At 28.5% G+C, this 24199-nt stretch overlaps 7 protein-coding genes across 10 annotated transcripts in view; 4 read left to right on the forward strand and 3 right to left on the reverse strand.

Annotated features, from left to right (window-relative positions):
* The window catches only part of l(2)05287 (WD repeat-containing protein l(2)05287), a 9853-nt gene extending 8340 nt beyond the window's left edge, over positions 1 to 1513 (forward strand). The window contains exons 14-15 of the mRNA XM_017900561.1: positions 1038 to 1156; positions 1318 to 1513. Coding sequence (XP_017756050.1) covers positions 1038 to 1156; positions 1318 to 1513 — 315 coding nt within the window. The remainder of the gene's footprint in view (positions 1 to 1037; positions 1157 to 1317) is intronic.
* Positions 1514 to 1760: 247 nt separating this feature from the next.
* LOC108547871 (uncharacterized) lies at positions 1761 to 3179 on the reverse strand. The gene has a single exon (XM_017900576.1). It carries the CDS (start codon positions 3177 to 3179, stop codon positions 1875 to 1877), a length of 1305 nt encoding a protein of 434 aa, XP_017756065.1. The 3' UTR covers positions 1761 to 1874.
* Positions 3180 to 3444: 265 nt separating this feature from the next.
* Positions 3445 to 6510, reverse strand: ppk13 (pickpocket 13). The gene is made up of 7 exons (XM_017900578.1): positions 6353 to 6510; positions 6080 to 6161; positions 5754 to 6005; positions 4988 to 5215; positions 4691 to 4875; positions 4361 to 4488; positions 3445 to 3599 (listed from the first exon to the last, which is right to left on the reverse strand). The coding sequence occupies exons 1-7, from the start codon at positions 6493 to 6495 to the stop codon at positions 3499 to 3501; spliced, it is 1119 nt and encodes a 372-aa protein (XP_017756067.1). The 5' UTR covers positions 6496 to 6510; the 3' UTR covers positions 3445 to 3498.
* Positions 6511 to 7571: 1061 nt separating this feature from the next.
* On the forward strand, positions 7572 to 9066 carry LOC108547872 (tRNA pseudouridine synthase-like 1). Its single transcript, XM_017900577.1, has 6 exons — positions 7572 to 7618; positions 7749 to 7886; positions 7997 to 8131; positions 8197 to 8343; positions 8427 to 8661; positions 8818 to 9066. Exons 1-6 carry the CDS (start codon positions 7572 to 7574, stop codon positions 9061 to 9063), a joined length of 948 nt encoding a protein of 315 aa, XP_017756066.1. The 3' UTR covers positions 9064 to 9066.
* Positions 9067 to 9160: 94 nt separating this feature from the next.
* LOC108547875 (dual specificity protein phosphatase 19) lies at positions 9161 to 9742 on the forward strand. Its single transcript, XM_017900579.1, has one exon. It carries the CDS (start codon positions 9161 to 9163, stop codon positions 9740 to 9742), a length of 582 nt encoding a protein of 193 aa, XP_017756068.1.
* Positions 9743 to 10871: 1129 nt separating this feature from the next.
* Dp1 (satellite-binding protein 1 Dp1) lies at positions 10872 to 18531 on the reverse strand. Of its 3 annotated transcripts, none has more exons than XM_017900592.1 (23): positions 18497 to 18531; positions 18331 to 18399; positions 16970 to 17172; positions 16679 to 16894; positions 16387 to 16593; positions 16102 to 16317; positions 15842 to 16025; positions 15440 to 15754; positions 15233 to 15342; positions 14999 to 15155; positions 14496 to 14671; positions 14293 to 14424; positions 14074 to 14220; positions 13848 to 14006; positions 13641 to 13775; positions 13339 to 13557; positions 13120 to 13255; positions 12898 to 13049; positions 12687 to 12815; positions 12499 to 12609; positions 12237 to 12434; positions 11943 to 12161; positions 10872 to 11627 (listed from the first exon to the last, which is right to left on the reverse strand). In XM_017900592.1, exons 3-23 carry the CDS (start codon positions 17129 to 17131, stop codon positions 11406 to 11408), a joined length of 3702 nt encoding a protein of 1233 aa, XP_017756081.1. In that variant the 5' UTR covers positions 17132 to 17172; positions 18331 to 18399; positions 18497 to 18531; the 3' UTR covers positions 10872 to 11405. The 3 variants fall into 3 exon arrangements, with proteins under 3 accessions (XP_017756081.1, XP_017756079.1, XP_017756080.1); XM_017900590.1 differs by having other exon boundaries at positions 12898 to 13064; XM_017900591.1 differs by having other exon boundaries at positions 12898 to 13064; positions 18480 to 18511.
* Positions 18532 to 19341: 810 nt separating this feature from the next.
* On the forward strand, positions 19342 to 22599 carry Gk1 (Glycerol kinase 1). Of its 2 annotated transcripts, XM_017900565.1 has the most exons (10): positions 19342 to 19356; positions 19708 to 19821; positions 20492 to 20750; positions 20848 to 21071; positions 21149 to 21355; positions 21447 to 21557; positions 21642 to 21895; positions 21988 to 22193; positions 22288 to 22419; positions 22502 to 22599. In XM_017900565.1, the coding sequence occupies exons 2-10, from the start codon at positions 19747 to 19749 to the stop codon at positions 22585 to 22587; spliced, it is 1554 nt and encodes a 517-aa protein (XP_017756054.1). In that variant the 5' UTR covers positions 19342 to 19356; positions 19708 to 19746; the 3' UTR covers positions 22588 to 22599. The 2 variants fall into 2 exon arrangements, with proteins under 2 accessions (XP_017756054.1, XP_017756053.1); XM_017900564.1 differs by lacking the exon at positions 19342 to 19356 and having other exon boundaries at positions 19592 to 19821.
* The last annotated feature ends 1600 nt before the right edge of the window (positions 22600 to 24199 follow it).

Here is a 24199-nt window from a genome sequence, read left to right on the forward strand (position 1 = left end):
AAGAGCGGTGGTTTTCAACGTCGCTTCAGAATTGTTTGCAAATGTTCCAGTAAAACCAGGTCAGGACGAACCTGTTGGGGAAGCTAGGAACAAAGTCTTATCTCCCGCGGGGGCTGTCCTGATTGTTACGTTACCTATTAATAAAATCGTATTCCCTTTATGTGTAGGTGTGTATCGAGACGAACATTCTGTCTAATCTTGTTAGATTGTTTTAAAATTAATAGCTATCCTCTTCTACTCTAATATTTGTACGGCTAAATTCCATTTTCGTCTCGTTTATTCAAGTTAATATCGTCAATATAATATATATGTAAATATATGTACGCTTAATCGATCAATGTCTATTACATATCTAAATCTTGTATTCTTAATGTAATAATCGTTAACCATGTTCGTTTTATTGTACATGATTTTTCATTTTTCTTTCGTTTTATATTGTTAAGTATCTTTTAAAGTTCTCAAGTTCAGCTGATATTTTAAGATCTCAATTATTTAAAGAATATTTTTCTGGTACTATGTGAGACATCTTAACGATAGTCGATTAAACATAATTCTATGAAGTATTATTGTACAGGATACTAAGCATAGTATGTGAACTTAGATTTTTCTCAGTATTATTGCTTGTTTTTTGCTTGATGAAACGTGCGTATTTTCTAGCAACTTTCTGGCGAAAACTGGTGTGTACCGAGAAGATTATTCGTGTAGGTTGTGCGAGACGCGTCAACCTAGATCTGAAGTAGAAGATTGCAGGAATTGCAGAAATTTTTGTTCGGGGGTGTGCCTGCGTCAGCCTTAAGACTAATTAACTAATCGGATGTCGCGAGCGTCATAAATGTAACCGAAGTAAACGCACGTCAAATACCACATCATTCTCCCTAACTAACGTATTTTTCTTCATCTTTTATCCTCTTAATTCGTGGCTTATTTTTGTTTAAGTAAAGGAATATCTCTTGAAACGTTACTTTACTTTTTGCTCATAAAGATACACGTATTAAAAGTTCATCACATTTTGTCATTTAATTCGATATTTGTTTCAGTTGCTCAGTGTCTCAGCCCATACCTTACCGCCTATGAAGATGCTTTGTACATCATTCATTACATCTCTATTATCGTCATCTGTGACTAAGAATCAATCGGTAGATGATAGAATTGACAGGTAATTTAGTAACATTTTGTCATCTCGATAAGGTAGGCTATAAAGAAATTATAGCGAGTAAACTGATTAAATCATATGGAAATATAGCTGAATAGATTAATAGTCAATTAATTTTAGGTAGATCTTAATGCCAACGTTGATTCTTATTTTGATTTCATTAGGGATGACGCAGTTCAGTCTGATGAGGACTCAGCCGCGGAGAGCGAAGAAGAACTATTACGACTGGAAAAGCGTGAATCTTCGCCTGTGGTTGAAATCGATGATGTCGATGAAACTAAAGTGCAACTTGTCGATCACAATTGGTCTTTCCTGGCGACTATACTTCCGGACCGAGAAGAAATCGAGCTTGATAAATAAAAAAATATAGATATTGATAGACATCAATTTTCAATTTTTATCTTTTTTTTCTAATCAGTTTTACGTTATCTTAAAAAGTTTATATTAAATGTAAAGATTGTATATTTGTTTATTTACATGATTTTTACATTTTATAGGTCAATTATTTGCAAAATAATTTGCAGAAGAAATAATTTTTGTCTGATTTTTTATTTTAGACTGAATTGCTAAGAATACAGACACGAGAAAGTGAAACTATTTCGTGGACTACGTATTACATATTACATGACAAATACAATGTCTACATTTATATATAAATATTGTACATATATTGAAATAGTATACAATAATTATCAGATTTTATTGAAAATTTGTCTTAACGTTATGTTGGCTTTGGTAATTCATCTAGTCGAAAGCTATACTCGACCAACTCGGAAACAATTTCGGTTAATCGTTTACTATATACTGGATCAGTTTTCATGACTTTAAGCAATGTCTCGTTTCTATTATTAAATACATACTCATGATAACCAATAGAATCATTCATAATTTCCATGCTTGTTTTCTTATCTAACAGCACAGTCTGAAAATATATAGCTGCTGTGATTATAGCAGCTAATCTCTGTTCCTCCATACCTTCGATTAATTCTGACCAAGGTGGAATTTCTAGAGAAACTGATTTTGTCGAGTTCATGGTTTCACGTAACACGCTATAGTAGTGCTTCAACATACTTTCCTCCCAAGTTACTCTAAAATGTTTATCAGCGGTGAGATACAAAAAGTTTGCCACGTCGTGTGCCAAAGGAGAATATCTCATCAATTGAAAATCTAGCAACAAACAGTTTGGGGGTACAGTATTACTGAACATCAAATTATTTCCCCACAAATCTCCATGACTAATAACGTTTCTTTTCGTAGATGACATTTCCAGGGCTGCATGCACTTTCTCACAAGCTTTTGGTATTAAAGTAGCATCCAGACCAAGATGTTCAGCAATAGCAACTATGGCGTTTACGCTTACGTCGAACCATTTCTTAGTCTTCCCAGTTTCAGAAAAGGCGTTCTCGATGAAGGCATGCGGATACATCTTCTTAAAAGTTTTTCCAAGACGCGCTTCAGCCAGCAAACAGGAAGCGTGTAACTTGGCAATGGCTGTTAGGCCGGATACAATAAGTTCCTTGTTAAATAACTTGGTTCTTAATGAATAACCCTTAGTTTCTAAATCTTCAAATACCAACAAATTGTCCTTGACTAAGAAACAGGTTGCAGTCCATGGTTCGCCCTTATACTCGTGATACAATTGTGGGATTATGTCACGATAGAAAATTTTCTCTTTCAAAAAAACACATTTGTCGAGTACATATTCAGCTTGGGTGGGAATATTATACGGCACGGCTTTAACGAAAAAAGACAGTGTATATTTTTCGCTTACGGTTTTAATGTTCACGCTGAGTCTCTGATGAGATCCCAGATATCCAAGCTTTCCATCGGAATATAATTCTAGAGAAAAATTTTCCACCACCGCTTTGCCACCTGCCGCGTGTTTCACTAGAACTTGTACGTCTTCAAGAGTCAGTAAATTATGATAAGCATTCGTATCAGAGCACGATTGTTCGACGTTAAAGCATTTAGACACAATTTGAACTTCTGACTCTGATTTTGACATGGTCGAGGAAGTAAATACCATAGCATATGATCCTCTTTATATAAGCGACAAATTTTAAGTGCTTTCTCTTTAAATCATATCTATGATATATTTACAACAGGTTGCCGGATACCTGTCTTCTCGCGTGTGTATTTACTGTCAAATAACATCTTGATAAAATAGCAACCGGACAAGGAGTCTGTGCACTATGAGATTCAGATCGTATTATAATCAAGTACGTGGAAAAATCATAACGTTTGTGCTACAGCTAAATTTAACATTAAAAACAATAATTGCAGCAGTGACATAAATCAATCCTCGTCCACATGCCTTGATACTTTAATCCAAGAAGATTTTGATTTTACGCTATTCTGTCTCGACGAACGAATAACCAATACGGTATCTCAAAGATATTTAAGATACTGGCACCCATGAAAAGCCCAACTGCACTTCCAACCGAAACTGAAAATAACAAGCAATCAGGATACAAGTGGAATCAAAGTTTATTGCACTATATTATGAAAAAATACTTCTAACATTGACAAATTTCAAAAACATATAATAGTATTTTATTATATCAAAAAAAGTTTCTGGCGTTTTTTCAAAACGTCAGTTTGTTTTGCTTTTTTAATACAGTTAATATCAGATACTTCACTTCAGCTTTATCTACTCATCGATATCAAAAATACAAACTTTCGTACGGAGTAATCGTAAGAAATTCGCGTGTTTAATAATTATTAATAAAAATTAATAAAAAAGAAATTGATAGGGAAAAAAAGGGATGGCGATGCATAATTTATATGATTTATCTCAAAAAGGAAAAAACTGTTTGCATCATAAAACAAAACGTTTCTAATAATTATACATTTTATAATTTATGTAGTAAAATATCTTTTTTTCTGTGTATATAATTACATAGCTCATTATAACATTTTATAATATAATATTAATTGCAGGTAACTACTAGGTTACTATATTTCCCCCTGTTTACAGATTTAACTATTTTTATTATATCTGTTATCTGAACAGGTGACTTCACATGTTTCCCCAATTTCTTTGTCAATGTCGGAAGTATAACGTGTTTGATAATGACAGTGACACTGATAATGGAAAGAACTATAAGAAAAAGCTTCATTTGTTTTTGCAATTTTATCAAATAATAATGTGTCCAATGAAATTGATCATATAATCGATGTTATTAATTGTGATCGTTGAACGTTTACCTATAACATCTAAAAGATCGTTGACCACGTATCGGCGATATCGCATCGTTGGATGTGAGAGCAGTGTAAAATGAAGTCGTGTAAATAATTGACTCGGAGAATCGTATTCATAAGGTTCCAATCGATTCCTACAATAAAAAATATAACATTAAAGTTAAAAGTATCCAAACTTAATTTGATGATAGAAAAATATGGACCAACAATTTTCATTTTACTCAGTATCGACTCTTTTTTAACTCTCATATGTGCTTTCAAATACACTCATATACAAAATAAGCTACCATGTGCAAACATTTTGCTTGGAACGTAATATTTTCGTAAGATTCATACACGATTAACGATGTCCCCTCGCAATCCGGTAAACATCCTTCATCCTTGAATGATTGCATCTCAATGCTTGCTTTATTAGCGATTATGCAGAGCATTTCGGTACCGTTGCATGCTCTTGCACCTCGAGGCACAAGATAATAAAAATTCACACAACCACACAGCTTTATCATTCGTTCTATAATTACCTAAGAACGGATGGCATTTAATTTATTAGTATCGATGATTATAAATTAGTTTCTTCGACAGCCAAAAATGAGGAAGAATTAAATTCAAAAGAGTATCTGCGTATTTTCGTACTTCTAGATAACACGAGTCGCTACTGTAAACGTCGAATCGATAGTTTGCTCGTTTTTCGCCAGGAAACCTACATTTTCTGTGCTCGATCGCAATTTGCTTTACACCGTCCTCGTTGAATGTGTCCTTCATCGTAAACTCAACTCGGGTTGTTTTGCCGGCTTTTAAACGTATCTCATATTTTTCCACATTATTAAATATTGGTAACTGTAGATTGTTGAGAATGTGTACCTGAAGTTGCATAATTTATATTAATCAATGATTATATTAATAAGAAAGTTATTACTAATATTCTTTCTATTATTTAATTTAAAAGTCTTATCGAACAAAATGCACAATCCTTTTTGACAAACATATTTGATTAATATCAAATTTTAGATAAATGTATTAACAAAAATTTGTAACCCTTAAGTTGATCATCTCAGGAATATAAAACGCATAAAATCTTATCAGTTTATACTTCTTTAAAACTGTTTAATGATTCACTAATGATATTGTTGAATGTTATATTAACACATTAACAAATAATTGATAAAGCTAAATGGAATATTGATGAAACTTCGAAACACTTGATTAAAAGCCTCTTACAATATAAATTGAAATCCTCATTATATTGTACGTAAAATACGTATTCCCTTAGAAACTTTTAAGAAAACAATTAAAAGCTATATATGTTTGATTATTTAAATCCAAAAATCATTGAAATGAAAGTAAAATTACGAAGTTATTAGATAATTTAAAAGATTATTTAAGAAAGAAAAATACGAACTGTAAATCCAGCAAAAAGGTATCTTTTCATCTTTGCATCTAAACGAATATTAATGATAAGATCACCATATTTTACGGTGCGATTCACAAAGAAATGCACGCTCGATTTGCCATTATCTTTCAAGTGAAACGAATTTGCTGCGATACAATAACCTACGCCGGTTTTTCTTAATTCTTGAAATTCGTTGCAACAATTAAACTTCATATTGTTCCATGTGCATTCTGCTAAGAATTCTTTACAAGGAACCCGCATCTGCAATAAATATTCTTAATATATATTTTAGTTTATGCATTTTACAAGCATAATATTCAACTGCAATTCTTCACCGTTTGATAAAGAGACAAAAGATCTTCAGATGATACTCGCAGGAAACTTGGATTGGAATAATTTGTAAATAATCCTGGGTTTCTTAAAAAAAAACAGAAAAGAACATATGTATTTTTAAACATTAGTACCCGAATATAAATATTTGAATAAATTGTTTGATAATAAAAGTATTTGAATTTGCAATAATTTAATTGTAATTATAGTATATAACACAATCAAGATTTCTTTATATTGTTATTAAATATTGTTAAATACTCTTCAATTTAATATACCTTTTAAAATATTTTCTAATTGCGGAAGTAGAAGAAATGCAAAATGCAATTGCAGGAAATGGTGTCTGCCAATCAATGTAAGTAGTCTCGGTGGTTAAAGCAACAGGATATTGAATATAATTTCTTACCACATTGTTGATCATATTTGCACAACCATACCAAGATAGTACACAAAAACTTAGCCAAAATAATCTGTAAATTATTTGACGAAACAGTATTGGTGGAATATGTTATGAAATATGTAAAATCTCTTGATCATATATGTCCATTACATTAATTAAAACTAAGTTTAATCCAATTTAATATAAAACTAAGTAAAAAAAATTTCATTCAAATACGTTTTAGCTATGTACCTTTCTATATAAGAAAGTTGATCATCTACAAGATATTTAACACCATGTATGCTACAATTTGCTAAATATTGTTTAATAATTTTCCAACAACGATTCAATTTTGTCTTCATTGTTATACGAGCAAACTAAACTAAAGAAATGAACTGAACTATTTTTATAATTCTAATCGAATCGATTTGGTATAGTATAAGTTACCTTATAAATTATACAAAACTCGATTTAATCTCTCGTAGGTAACATAAATTCATGGTTATTTTATTACACACACTACGTTTGTTTCATATATTATTTTAAATTTTTGGAAATAAATTAATAAACATAAATACGTCTTTTAATTATGATTTAATTATTATGATTTTAATTTTAAACTAATGTATTTTTGATACATTTGATATAGCTAATTTACAGAGAAATTGAACGTAATTGGATGTATTTATATACTTTTTTTTTAATAATTGTGCATATTTTAATAAAATTAAACATAAAAATCATAGTAAAATTTAAAATCTTACTATTTTCATAAAGATAATAAAAGTATCTTCATGATAATAAATTGTAGCAAAAATGTTTAAAATTACTTAAAGTAATCTAAAATTAATAAAAAAGAATTTCAAATAATTAATGAAACATTTCTTGCATTTATTTTACTTTTATTTTGTATACATTTTTAAACATATTTATATATGTGCACCGCATCTAAATATATATGATCACCATACGTTACAAGTGTATGCTTGGATGTAGTATTTTGAGGTTAGAAATTTAGAAACCAGTACGAAACAATTAACTTTATTAATTATTGCTGTGTTTAATTGGAGTTAAATTGTATAATTAATAATACGTTGCATCCTTTACAATCTAAAAATATGAATAGATATCTCATTAAATTTTCGTATCTCGGTACACAATACAGGTATATCCACATGTCTAATTGAAAGTAATGTATATATTTGATTAACAATAATTTATTCTTAAACATGATATTGTTGCTAAATTGATATTATCAATTTATAAAATTAAATTTATTTTATCTATGTATTTAGAGGAGTGCAAAAAAATACAATTGCAAATATAAATATTAACATATATGATCCTGACACTATTCAAGGGGTTTTAGAAAGTGCTTTTTCAACACTAAATCCAAAATGTATAACATTCCCAAAAATAGCTTGTTCTAGTAGGTAAATATGTCCTAATACAGTAGATTTTATTTAACATAACCTTTTTAGATATTAAATACATGCATATATATATATATATATATATATATATAATATAAAACAATTTATAGAACAGATGTTGGCGTACATAGTTTCTATAATTTAGGTCATATTGATCTACAAAATGCATATAACAGTTTTTATAATCCCAATGAAGTACTTAAATATGTAAATCAATATCTTATAAATTGTAAACACGATATAAGGTATTTAAATATTTAATATTTCTGTGTCTTTAGATTATTAAAAATTAATTGCTCATTTCTTTAAGGTTATTAGAATTTATTCCAGTGAAAAATGATTTTCGTGTAAGAAGACTTGTAAAGCGTAGAACTTACCTTTATAGATTTATGAGACCTAAGGATAATGATAATTACAAAATTCCTATCATGGAATTAAGACATTGTTTTCATTTTAGGTATAATTTATATTTATAAAAGATATTTAATCTTTTTTGTAAATTAAACATTATATGAAAATTGTATAAATTGTTTATTATAGATCAGATACTTTTGATCCTGAAAAGTTAAAACAAGCAACAAAACTTTTTATGGGACTAAAGGATTTTAGAACATTTTCTGCAAAAAGTCATTCAAAGAGAGAAATCCTATATAGAAGAGAATTAAATAGTTTGTATTTAGAAAAAGGTACAGCGTTTACGCCATATGATTCTTTGTCACAGAATTTTGACTTTTGGAATATAACTTGCTCAGCACCATCTTTCTTGTATAAGCAGGTATTAACATATATTTTCTATATGAATGTATAATATTGTATATTATAACATAGATATTAACGTTATTTATTTCCTGGAAACATGTTATAAATTACAATATATAATGATCATAATTATATTAATGATAATATTTCTTAATCAATTCTTTTTTTATAGGTTAGACGAATTGTAAGTTGTTTACTTGGTATAAGTTGTGGCTTAATAACAGAGAAAGATGTAATTACAATGTTACAAGTTCCCGGACATCACAATTTTCTTTCTTGCATACCATTAGTTCCGCCATTTGGTTTATACCTCGCAAATATAGAATATCATCAAGAATATTTAGATAAATTCATTATAAAATATAAAATATCTCCTGATGATAACAGCGTTATACCATTAGATGAGAATAAAATATAATAAACATTTAGAAATTTTCATAAATAGCATCAAATAACTTTCTTTGTCAGCCTAATTTACTTTACCTGTTGTTTAAAGTACTACTTGTATATTAACAATGGATTTAAACAGTTTAATAAAAAATAAAAAATTGCAGTTGAAAAGCTGTAAAACTGTAGTAACTAATATGCTTGGTCAAAAATATGAAGAATTTAATGGAATAAAAAAAAAGTTACCACTCATTGGAATACCATTTGTGATAGATGATAAACCTGATTTACAAATTGCACATGTAATTAAAGGACTATTCCTAAGTTCACAAGATCCTGTTGTAAGCAAAGAAATTTTACAAAAATACGAAATTCGTCATGTTTTAAGCATTGGTATTGATATATTGATAAAGTTTGATGACATCAAATATTATTATTGTGATTTATTAGATTTACCTGAATCTAATTTACTTCTAGCAGTAAAAAAATGCATTAGAATCATAGATGAACACCGTAATGAAAATATTCTTATACATTGTAATGCTGGTGTATCCCGTTCACCAGCAATTGTTATATCTTACATAATGGCTTTGGAAAAAATACCTTATGAAGATGCATTCAATAAAGTAAAAAATGTAAGAAATTGTATTAAACCTAATGAAGGATTTGTACAGCAATTAAGAGCATTACAACTCTCAACTATATTGTAGTAAAAAATATATAAATAGTAGTATATTATGACAGAGTTTGTTTAAAAATGCTAATGTAAAGGATAAAAGGAAAAAATAACATTTTTTAACAATAGATTAATTATGTATATATTGTTACAGTAGAATTCATGTATCATGATATTATGTGTACAGAGAATATTATTTCATAATTACAATTACTTCGTATTTATAATTTATTAGAAAAGGTACATTCATGCACAGCATCTATCAAATTTTTAGCCAAAACTAAGCATATTAAAATTGCTAATTCTGGCATTCTGTATAAACTATGCATTGGAGATGACACATAAGTCGTCGTACCAAGTAGTTTTATAAAAATTACTGTAAATCTAAAAAATATAGATGAATTTCTGTATACATGATAGTATCTATTATTTCATTTGTGATAGTAGTATATTATTGTACCTGTAGTACAATAGCTATCATATTGATTATATATATATATATATATATATATATATATATATATATATATATATTTATATATATATATATATATATATAAAATAATGAAATTATTATCAGTATTTATATAGTGTATACATATATATGTGTATATATATATGTATATTTATATATAATTATGTATAATCTAATATTCACATTCCTCCAACAATTGAAATGAGCTGTCTTGAAGAAAATAGACAAGGCACTTGAACCGAATATCTTTTTCTTAGCTAGTTGGCCTCATAAATAGTAGAATGCAAAAATTTGCACATCATACAGCAAACAGTAAAATAGAATGAATAAATAAAATCAGCTATTTAAAGAATATGACGTATCGCTTGTATTATAAATATCCATGATTCTTTCCTTTTAATGGCGCCAATGATCTCGTGTCTCGTCTTTGATAACTGCATAAAAGCAGTACAAAAATAGTAAGGCCTTCTAAAGATTATGTTCCCTTAATGCACATTAATAATTACTAACACTTCTGCTTTTCTTAAATCCAGTATTCAATAATATACATGATCATTTAGATTTTGTTGCAAATTTGTTCGCTTTCTAACACATTATTAATTATGCTAGCTATAATAGACTCTAATATCATAATGTGGTTCAAAAACAATTCCACTTAAGTTCAACATAACAAAAAAATGCAATTTATATGTACAAAAAATATAAATAAATTAACAAAACATGCTTGGTTAAACGCAAAACATTTAGCCACGCAATCTATACGGATAGAGACAATCTGAGAAATATATAATATACACAAAAAATTAGTTCCTACGAAGCCACAGTCTTAAGTACAACATATCTGTACCTGAAAGGCATATGAGCAGAAATAAAAGTTATGAAGAAATCAGATGTTCCTTTACGAATGAAATAACGCGCAATTTGCGTCTGACTGTATGTGTGAATATTCCTAACATGGCAATCAACTTAAAATTATGCGTTACAGTTACAGATACATAGGTAATTAGTATATGAACTGTAAATATAAACACCATCGTCAAATGTTATGTAGTAAACCAGTATCAGAGTCCAATAGAGTGGCCAGGTCGTATGCAGCAACATCAGTAATGGAACAGGGAACCACCTAGCACTAATGTGTGTACCCTTTTGTATTGTTTGTCAGAGGAAAGTTATCATATATTGTTATCTTATATGTTTCATTGATTTTTACTCTATTTAAGTATTAACGCTTCACACCCCAAGGACCATCAGGATTAGTCACAGGCACATGAGAATATCCAACAAATTGTGGAAATTCTTCAACGCTAGCGGTGTTCGGAGCACTTTGTTGTTGCTGTTCCCAAGGTCCTCCTTTCACTACAAAGCCGGAATTTCCAGAATTTCTTTCGTCGCGTTGAGGAGAACGTAAATTTTCGCGATATTCATTTTCTAAAACGTCTTGAATCTAAAATTTAATAAGTTTCTTCTAAAATAAATTTTCAATGATACTTATAAATAGTTAGTATTCAATGATACTAACGAAAGTATTTGAACACTAAGGTACGTTTGACTTTAACCATCTATATTTTTATTAATTACGGAAGAAATATGCTCAAACTTCTTTATTTTGATAACGCATTTATCGTACGTATTTAGTAAATAGTAGTTAAAACAAACGTATTTGGGCTTATTTAAATTCATCTGAACAAGCTATTAAAATTAGAATATCTTAATATTCGAATGCTTTCCTTAACCTCTGTATGTTACACAATAAACTTACATATTCTTCTTCTAAATTCAATAAACGATCCTTGGCATCAGCTACATTTTCTTCCGTACCCACAATTGTTACAATATTGGGATCAGGATCCGTTTTTCTTGGGAATTTGATATCCACTTTAAATTCGTCCATTATTTTACGAATATTTCTACCTTTTGAACCGATTAAACGTGAATGCACAGCAGCATTTATATACACTTCTTCTTTCGTCAAACCATTCTAAATTATATAAAATGAGTACTTTGTTAATAATCATCATACTTGAAAAGTAGTTAACCTTTTAAACGAACTTACTAATTCATTAACAATCTTCATTATATCATCTCTTGCAGTACAGGCATTTTTTTCGTAACCAGTGATTGTAATGATATGTTCTTCAGGATCACCTTTACGTGGAAAATTAATTTGAACGTCATGATCACTGCGTATTTTATTAATCACGGCTCCCTTTCGTCCAATTATTTTTGGATGATATTCTGGATCAACCTCGATCTAAAATAGAACGTATTAAATTTCTTATTTTAAAATATTAATTTATAAACATAAACTCAGTAACCTTTAACTCAAATGATTTTAAAGCTCTATCTTGTCTTTCAGCTTCCAATGCTTTACATTTATCAAGTATAGCTTGTTTCGCATTTTCGACACATGATGGTGTTCCGGAAATCTAAATGGAACATAACATCTAATGTTAAATATTACATCGATGTTATATTTCAGGATTAAATATTGCATTGCATGTACCTTAATATAATCAAGTTTTTCTTCCGCTGGGGATAACATGATATGAACATCATATGTATTCATTAGTTCTCGTACATCACGGCCTTTTTGACCTATTATAGAACGATGGAGATCAAACGGCACTTCCACCTAAAAATTATATTACAATACATATAATTTTTTGTCAATTTTAAATTGTTGAACACTTGAAACTATTTAGAAAAATACTAACTTCTATTGTAATTGGTACAAGATCAAGTAACGCTTGTTTAGCAGCTGCTACATTCTCTGGCTGTCCAGTAATACGAATAATATCACAAACTGGAACAGTTTCAGGAACTTCTCCATTTTCACCATTCATCTGTTCTGCTACACGCTGCTCGTCTAAAATATGAACATCTTAATCGGAAACTTTATAATCTTTATTAAAAAACAAAAGCTGTTATATACTAACCATATGTATTCCGATCGGGAAATTTAATCTGTACGTCATGCTCAGATGTAATCATTTGGACTTTACGTCCCTTTGCTCCCATCACTGTACGATGATGTTTTTGAGGTATTACACATTCTTCTGTTACCCTCGATTCCTAGAAAATAACACATACAATTAATGTGTAAAATAATTACAAGAATAGAACAAATTCTAGAAACAGAAAAATAAAAAATTTACCAATTCTTGTACAGTTTCAAGCATCCGTTGCTTTGCTGCTTCTATACATTCGTGCGATCCTTTCAAAATTACACGATCACTATCGACACCAGCTCTTGGGAATGAAATTTGTACTCCTCCACACTCATTTGCAATACGATGTAATACACCTCCTCTTCGAGCTACAAAATGTCTATGATGTTTTGGGTCAATGCGAATCTCACCTTCAGTAATATTATCCTATGAAATGTAAAATTCGATATATGAAATGAAAAATATTTATGAAACAAAAAATAATGTAATTAAAAATGCTAAAATCTTACAATTTCACTAATTATAGCTTCTAGTTCAGCTTTAGCTTTTTCAACAGCCCATTTCCTCCCAATAATAGTAATTACTTCTTTATCTTGATCTTCTTCAGTTGGAAATATGATTCGTGCTCCTGTAGACTCTCTTATCTAAAAGAAAAGGGATTGTAATCAATAAATAATTATATAGTATAAGCTACCTCGTTAGATAAACTTACAAACCTTTTTAATATTGGCACCATTCTTTCCAATAAGGAATTTGTGATGTTGTACTTTGGCACGTATTTCAGCTGAGTAACTGGATAATTGCTTTTCATGTGTAAGTTCACGCAATTGCTGTTTTGCCTTTTCAACATCTTCTTTAGGCCCCCTAATAGTTACCTATAAATAGTACATTTGTATTAATATTTGTACGTATATTTAAGTACATTTAAATAAAGCTATTTACCTTATCACTTTGACTTTCTGCTGTTGGAAATTTAATTGCAACACCACCACAATCTTCCATAATAGAATGAATTAATTTTCCACCAGTACCAATGAGAGAATTATAAAATTTCGGTGGTATTACTATCTCTTCCATAACAATATTGGCCTAATGTAAAAGATTTATTGATTACAAATTACAATTATCAATTATATATTTTTCTAACAATATAAATATTACCAATTCATTTTGTATTTTCTGGATCATTTCTTTAGCTTTCTCTACATTTTCTTTTTTGCCCGTGATAGTTATAACATCGCTTTTCTCACCTTCAGCAGGTAAATCAATTTTAGTTTGTGTCTCTTCTCTGATCTAAATTATAAATTGTTTCGATATTTATGATTTGTTCCAAAATATTTAAGATAAGATATTTGAATACTAACTTTACGAATGTTTACTCCACCTTTACCAATGATAAACTTATGGAACTGTTTGAAAATAGGTACATCTAGGACATAATTATTTTCATTCAGTTCTTTTACTAATTTCATTAAATACTTATGGCACTTATCTACATCTTCTTTGGGCCCCCTAATTTTTACTATATCTCCTATTTCACCTGCAAATAAAAATCTTTTTTAAACATTTTTAAACTCTTCTGTGATTTTTTCTTTTTATCTGCCACATTTATAACATTGGGAAGAGAATGTTTTAAAAACAAAATATTTTTGTACTATAATTCTTCAATTAATTCTTACAGCTTCATATTTTGAATACAAGTAAATAATAAGAATATATTACAATAGAAATTGATAAATATGACCTACACTCTAAATATGCACACTGAGCTCTTATTGGCTAAATGCCAATAAGAGCTGAGGTCTTTCAAATGTTTATACCTGGCATAAATCCGAGTTCTAGTTATTGCATATATCACGCTACATACCTGGACCAGGAATAGTAATCTGTACTTGATTAAACTTATCTCTAATTTCTTTAATATTATCTCCCTTATTTCCAATAATACTAGGGTAATAACGATGATCTATTATCACATCTTTTTCTATTTCATTTTCCAATTTCCTCACCATTTCTACTAATTCCTATAATAAATCGAAATATTAAAATAAGAAATTTGGATTATGTAGTATTTATAGCTTGTAAAACAAATACAACAAACCGTCTGAGCTTTGAGCACACCGGCAACGTTTCCTTCAATACGAATTACGTTACTACCATCATTCTCAGAAATATTAATTACCACACCCGTTCCTTCTTTTACACGGTTTACTATAGAAAAAAGTATTGAAAAAAAAAATTAAAAAATTAAAATTTTAACATAATATAGTATTGATATAAAAATTGAATTTAATGTCAAAATACTTACCATTACAACCATTCTTTCCAATAATATGTTTATAAAATCTAGGATCAACATTTAATTCTGCAAAAGTGAGCTTAGATATAAGATCACTAGCCATTAATTGGAGTTCATTTTGTGCCTTTTCTACTTCTTCAGGAGGACCTTCGATTTTGATTTTATCTTCTTTCCCAGTAAACTCTACATTCACTTTTGGCATTTCTTGCATAATACGTTTAATATTAACTCCTTTTCTTCCTATTATATACTTATGAATCCAAACAGGTGCTGTTACCATGGCCGTACGAACACTATTTGCTTTTTCATATACTTTATTCAATGCTATCATATTATTTTTAAAATATTGTTAATAAACTGTGTTAATATATATTATTTCCCAACATATAAATAATAGTAAAATGAAATCACCTTGACCAAGCTTTTCTTGAGGTCCACGAAGAGTAATAGTTCCTGTGGGAGAATCTGATGCAGGCATTTCTACACTTACACCAGTTACTTGTAATATTTCTGCAATTGTACTACCACGTGGACCAATGACATATTTGTGCTGAGATTTTGGAACTTCAACTGACACTGTTGTACATCTCTTTTCCTAAATCAAAAATGTAAGTTCAGTTTTGAAACAAAAATCAATTTTTAATTATTAATTTTTATCCTATTACTTATACCATATCTCTATAAATGGCTTCAATTTTTTGCTTTGCTGCTAGGACACCTTCCTTTTCACCAGCTATAGTAATTTCATCTTCTTGTACAGAAGCAGGGGGAATATTAATTCGAGCACCAGTTTCTGCCATCATGGCATTGAGATTCTCATTATGTGCACCATGTATAAAGGGGTGATATATTTTTGGCACAGATATTCTTTCAAACGCTTTTCTTGACTAGTATAAAATTATCATATATTACTTTTTTCAATAAAATATAATTTAATAAAAATGTGATATATTTACCTGTTCATCCGAAATTACTCTAATTTCATGCTCAGCCTTTTCTATTCCTTCTTTAGTTCCTGTAATTGTTATTATATCTGACTGATCTTGTACAGATGGAACATTTATTTTTGTTGCAGTTGTTTTTTCTAGATCTTTTAAGCGCTGTCCCAGTTTTCCAAGAATCCAACGATGATGGTCCTTAGGAATGCTAATTTGTTTACTTGCCTAAAATAATTAAGAATAATTTAAAGATATAGAATAATATTATATTAATTTTATCTTATTATTAAATTTATTTGCAATATCAAACCTGAGTCTGAAATGTTGTTAAAATTCGACGTTTAGCTTCTAATACTTGATTTTGTTTACCAGTTATTAGGAATGTTAAAGATTGATCTTTTGATGTTGCTATTTCAATAATAGTATTTGTCTCTGTCATTATTGTTTTACATGTACGTATGGATTCACGTTCTCCAAATTTGTCACTATGATCAAATTTGCGCTCCTCTCCAGGCACACGAAACATCTAAACATCAAATCAATAGCAGTGAAATACACGCTTATAAAAATAATTAATATATTTTAGCTATTTAATTTATACCTGTGTAATAGTTATACGTCCAAGTTGTAAATTATTATTTATAGAGAAAATATTTAATTTTCCTGAACTTGAACTAGCTGACTCAGGAAGAACTGGGAATATCTCATCATAGGTAGGTGGCTCATAGGCCGTTCCCTCTTCCATTACTGACTGCTGCTGCATGATGGGGTTGTCCTGTTTCGTGCCAAGTCCTTACAGTAGCACTATAATTAAGGATTAAGTGATATCTACACATTTGTTATTAAACATTGAATTAAACTAATAAAGCATTAAACATAACGTAACACGTAATTCATTAAATAAAATTTATAAGTTTTAAATATATTAATTTAACATTATAGTTCACATTATAATTTAAAACAAAAGGTAAAAAATTACATAATATATTTGGTTGTTATATATATTTATAACATTTATTAATATTTACATTTATATGATTTAAATCATATACGTCTTATTTTACTTGATAATATTGAAAGAATTATAAAAATTAAATAGAAATAAAAAGCTCTGAATGAAATATGGAATATATGAAATATTTTTAAAATAATTCGGATGTTACTTAAACATTATATCTTTCTAGAATTTCTTTTAATAGTTCTTTTTTAAACAAATGTTCAATTAATAATTTGACACTTGATGCACACAATAAAAAACATCAAACAACAGTAGAAATTCGTAACGATTATTATGTCAAACAGGAAATAGTAAAGAAGATTCAAGTTAAATGCCAACATGTCAATGACCACGGAGTAGTTAAGCTAGTGACCACCATATGGAATGAAGTATTCACTTGACACGTCACAAGATCGCTAACCTTTCCGAAATGAAAGTATGCACATTGCATAGATCAAAAATAGAGTTTGCGAATTTGTACATCGAAATAAGGAGTAGATAATGTCGTTATATTCAAAGAGAAGGGAACATGGGGAGAGAGAGAAAGGTTCGTATGGACAGACAGAACATATCATGAAATAATACTTACTCTACCGTAAAATTAATAATTTGACACTTGATGCACACAATAAAAAACATCAAACAACAGTAGAAATTCGTAACGATTATTATGTCAAACAGGAAATAGTAAAGAAGATTCAAGTTAAATGCCAACATGTCAATGACCACGGAGTAGTTAAGCTAGTGACCACCATATGGAATGAAGTATTCACTTGACACGTCACAAGATCGCTAACCTTTCCGAAATGAAAGTATGCACATTGCATAGATCAAAAATAGAGTTTGCGAATTTGTACATCGAAATAAGGAGTAGATAATGTCGTTATATTCAAAGAGAAGGGAACATGGGGAGAGAGAGAAAGGTTCGTATGGACAGACAGAACATATCATGAAATAATACTTACTCTACCGTAATAAAGAAATCCGGCCCAATAATAAACGTATATTACGAAGCCAGTTTAATAGTGATTTGCCTGAAACATTACGAAATTCGCGAATATTAGACACTGATGAGGCACTTAATCTAATTATCATTGAGCAAATAATTATTTACTACTCTCACAAACGTACGTCTTTCCTTACCGGTAACGCAAAGTGAAATGAGATAAATACTAGCTTGGTTGCAAGAAGTTACTATAATACAGGGATATCGGATAGCATTTTCATTGTAAACCTTAGAATATAAAAAACACTAGTAAAGCTGCATTTATAAAAAAATGTTTACTACAATTTTTTATTTGAAATGTGTTCATATTTAAAGTCTGTAACAATTTAATCAAACATTTTAATTCTAAATATTTGCATTTTCACATATTCACAGGAATATGTAACTTCTATAATGATGAGATAAAAATATATTAGTATTTCACTATCTGTACAATGAAATTATAAATTGAAGATAATTACGTATAATTAGTATAAAATGCAGACATTATTATTAATTAGTAACTTTATTCATTTTTTTTATATCTATTTATATAAATTTTGTAAAAGAATATGAATCATAATTTCATGCATAATGCTAGTTACTATGTTCTATGTATATATATTATATTTACATAAAAAAAAAACAAAAATTATTGTTAGATGGAATTAATATCAAATTTATTTTTTACTTATTTATACTTCCAAGCATTGCAAGATAAGTATTGCATTAAATTTGTCATCTATTTTGTATCAAGAATTTTATCTATTTTTGTCTTTTTTATTATTATTCATAAATTAGAATGTTTCATAAAACTATATTAATATTTATTATAGCTTCAAAATTTCACTTAGAATGTAAGTGAGATAAGTTGGCGATCAGAAGGAATGTAAATTTGATTGGTCATTTTTAAACCAACCTTCTCTAACATAATCATAAAAATAGATCATACGAATTTTCGTTATTGATTACAAATTCTACAAATCAGATTATATTGCATCACAAGGTAAAGATAATGAACAGCTTATTAAGACTGAGTAAGATAAAATAATAACAAGAAATATAAAACATTGGTGATAAAATTAATATTATCCATTAACACATGATAAAAACTACAATCACATAACTTATCCTACTACTATGTCAATCAAAGACTTTAAAGTAGGGATTTCGAGTGTATCACGAATGAACTCAAAAGCAGTAAACAGAATATCTCTCTTGTTTCTATGTTATTACCTATGCTAACTTGTTAGTAACGTAGAATACATTGATATCACTGATTGGATTTCAAATTTTAAGTATATTATATATATAAAATTAAGATCAAAGATAAATATAAGTCATCTTTCAAATACAGTAACAAATTTATTGGGATACTGAACTCTAAGAAAAGAAAATGCCTGAAAACATTAATCATTCAGGTCCATTCATAGGAGCAATTGATGAAGGAACAAGTAGCGCTAGGTTTTTAGTAAGTACTTTAATTTATATTTAAATTCACACAATGAGAATAACTGACAATTGGATCGGAACAGAATATCCGAATGAAGTTTAAATCGCATAATTGTGGTTATGCAACTATCTAACCCTAATGTTCACACAATCGACTCCCAATTATTCGATCCTACTTTAATCACTTGTACATGATTATTTACTTTTTTCGATGAAATATATTTTTTGTTGTATCTATTGGTCATTATTCAAATAATCTTTCTCTTAGTAATCTTTTTTCTATTTATACTAAATCTGTAGTATATAAAAAATTTCTGTTCATACTGGATTTTATATGTAATAATATACATGCTGATTTTTTTTTAGTGACAATCTATAAATGATAAATGATATTTACTATCGGATTAATCGGCCAATCGTTTATCTGGCTAAGGGTCTAGTCCCATAGGGACCAATTAAGGGAGTTGACTGTAGTATGTTACATCACATTTTGAACTAAACATCATTTTATATTTTTCAGTATCATTTTTGTGATTTTTTAATTAATTTATGAGTTAATTTTCTCAATGTTTAAATTATTGTCTTATTAATTTTATATTCATGGTTATAGAAAATTGGATGTAGTATTATATATAAAAAATTTGAAGCAAAATTATAATACAAAGTATAATGCAATATTTCTGTTTTAGGTATTTGATGTCTTACATGGAAAAGTAGTAGCATCACACCAAATTGAAATTAAACAAAAGTATCCACAAGAAGGATGGGTGGAACAAGATCCAAAAGAGATCTTACAAGCTGTTATAGAATGTATCAAAAAAACAATAGAAAAATTGAAAGATATTGGTATGAGTGTGTCAGATATCAAAGCAGTTGGGATTACTAATCAACGAGAAACAACTTTAATGTGGGATAAACATACAGGGGAGCCATTACACAATGCAATAGGTACAATGCATAGCTTATTATTAAATATTATAATGTACATAGTTATATGTAATATATATGCCAAACACTTGGAATAAAATAATGTTAATTTCTACAGTATGGCTGGATATGAGAACTACTACAACCTTAGAAGATATATTAGATAGTGTACCCAATAAAACAAGAAATAAAAATTATTTGAAACCTCTTTGTGGTCTTCCAATGTCACCATACTTTAGTGCTCTCAAAATACGTTGGCTTATTGATAATATACCATGTATTAAGCATGCAGTAGATGAAAAGAGATGTGCTTTTGGAACAATTGATACATGGCTTATTTGGGTCCGCTCATTTAACATAGTTATAATTATCACTATATTTCATTCATTAATCAAATAAATCATACTTGTGTTATATAGAATCTTACCAAAGGACAGTTACATGCAACTGATGTTTCAAATGCATCTCGCACTATGTTAATGAATATTGAATCATTAAAATGGGATTCTTTATTATGTCGATTTTTTGGAATTCCACAACATATACTGCCTGAAATACGATCTAGTGCTGAAGTATATGCAACAATTTCAAATCCAGAAGTTCTTGCTGGTGTGCCTATAGCAGGGGTAAATTATTATAACAATATTACATTTAGACATTAATATTGTTAAAGATTTGATTCATAAATTAACATATCTTTCTTTTACTTACAATAAGTGTATAGGTGATCAGCAAGGAGCACTTCTTGGTCAATTATGTTTAAAACCTGGACAGGCAAAGGCTACTTATGGAACTGGATGTTTTTTACTTTATAATACTGGAAATGCTGTATGTGTTTATTTCTATCTATTGCATTATTATGTCTTATTCAAAACTAATTAATTCGCTTGTTTAAATGTATCATTATTTTAGAAAGTAGATTCAACTCAGGGTCTTATAACAACTATTGCATATAAAATAGGTAAAGCCCCAGCAATTTATGCATTAGAAGGTTCAGTAGCTGTAGCTGGCGCAGCTTTATCGTGGTTACGCGATAATATTCAACTATTTAACAATATTACACAGTCTCAAGACATGGCAGAACGTGTGAGATGTTCTGGAGATGTATATTTTGTACCTGCATTCTCTGGTTTATATGCACCATATTGGCAACAAGATGCACGAGGGTAAATGTAATGTTTTAGAAGATTGTTACATACATTTTTTGATAAATTTTTTATGAATTTATGACATTTTATAAATTATATATATATTTTAGAGTAATTTGCGGCATTACCGAAGATACGAAACAACACCATATTATTCGAGCAGCATTAGAAGCTGTTTGTTTTCAGACCAGAGATATTTTAGAAGCAATGATTAAAGATTCAGGAACAAAACTAACAACTTTACAAGTTGATGGTGGAATGACTGTAAATAATTTGCTTATGCAGCTGCAAGCTGATTTAACAGGGATAAGTGTTGGTATATATAAATTTAATTTATTTATACTTAATATGTATTTAAATATATAAGTTTCTTTTATATTTGAATAATATCATTTTAATAATTTGATAAGTACGACCAAATATGGTGGAAACAACAGCATTAGGGGCAGCTATATTAGCTGGTGTTGGAATTGGAGTTATTGATGTGAATGATGTAGATACATCACAAGTTACAAAATTTACACCAACTATTGGAGAAGATGGTAATATTCTTCTGAATTATGTATAATAATATGTATTATTGTAAAAATAATTTAGTAAGAATTTCATATATTTATATTTTAGAAAAAGATTTAAGATATTCTAAATGGAAAATGGCTGTTGAAAGATCTATGAAGTGGGATTGTTCTACTAGTTTAATAAATAATTAAAATAAAATAGCATACACGTAAAGAATAAAAAGTGTAATAAAAAATTTAATTATACTTAAATTAAATTTAATCACAGCATATGTATATAAATTTAACTAAATATTAAATGTCAAATGTGATACTTCTGAATTTAATATATTATATCATTTGAATATAGAAACCTGAAAAATATAGAAATAAAGGGTCCAATATTATATTAATATATTTATTCTTAAGTATGTAATTCGTTAATAATATTTATTAAATACGTCTACAATTTACGTATTAGCATAATTTAATCACTATAAATTAAGTAGTAAATAACATAATTAGATGATGAAAATACATTTTAAGTAATTATGAAAAAAAAATTCTGGATTTTGAAATTATATATTTTTTAATAACTTTATGTAATAATTATAGTCTATCAAATTTTATTTTTTAGACATTTTTCCAGGAGTTCCATATTGAAGATTTTTTGGAGCACCATATTGTCGTAATCCAGTGCTACGAGTTTTAAATATCTTTTTTTTCGGTGTCAAATTATTTTTATCCTATTTATACAAAATAATATGCTAAATCTTTCAGTTAGATATAAAATATACATAACAAAAAAAAAAACTGTTTTTAAATAATACCTCATTTTTCCTCTTTTCCTTTTTTTCTGTTTCTATGTTCGATTGTATCATATTCTCATTCCCAGAAAGATAGAATTGAGTTTCCACATATTCAGAAACCTATAAGAATGGTTATCTTTGGCTTATTTTGTATTATGAAAAATAATTCTGAATAGTAAACTTCACCTTTGTTGGAGAATTTAAATTAAATCTAATCTTCTTATCTTGCTTTGTCGCTGATAATATCTATAATTATATAAATTCAAAAAATTAAATTCATTTATACACATGAAATCAATATAACCTGCATATAACTTACATTTTGTAATTCACCGTTCAATTTTGCGACCCTAAAATCATATATGTCTTGCTCTGGATTAGATATTTCGTTATTATATTTGGATATATTTTTTGATTTATCCACATATTCTTTGTCTCGAAATTGTTGATCTTTCATTTCACGAATTTGATTCGTTTGTGTTTGACTTTCTATTCTTTTAATTGCATTTATTAAATCAGATTCTAAAATTGGTTGTACTGTTACTTCTAAGTTCTCTTGCAATTTATGATTAGTATTTGTACGCTGGTCATGAAAATTTGTCTGTTTATCAATATTTTCCTCGTTCTCTTTGTTTAAGTTTAAAAACGCAAAATTTTTTGTAGCTATTATTTTCTCCATTTCTGCTAATTTAACATCGAATTCTTGTTTTAAGGCTACTACTTCTTCATTATGTTGTTTTTCCAGTAATTTACAAGCGTTTTCAAATTCCTGTGTATAAAAAATAAATTTAAGTTACCCTTTATAATTTATAATTTTAATTTACTCATTAAAATTATACCTGAATTTTTGAATGTCTTTCTGAAAGTACTTGATCTTTTTCTTTTTCTAACAACTCGATTTTTTTATTTAATCCTATTCTTATATGTTCATTGTCAAGTTTCATAACTTGTAAAGATTCCTCAAGATTTAAATTATGAATTTGTGCCTCTTTTAATTTATTTTTTAGATTTACAAA

Source organism: Eufriesea mexicana, unplaced genomic scaffold, assembly GCF_001483705.2.
Source record: "Eufriesea mexicana isolate 0111107269 unplaced genomic scaffold, ASM148370v2 scaffold1272, whole genome shotgun sequence".
NCBI lineage: Eukaryota > Metazoa > Arthropoda > Insecta > Hymenoptera > Apidae > Eufriesea > Eufriesea mexicana.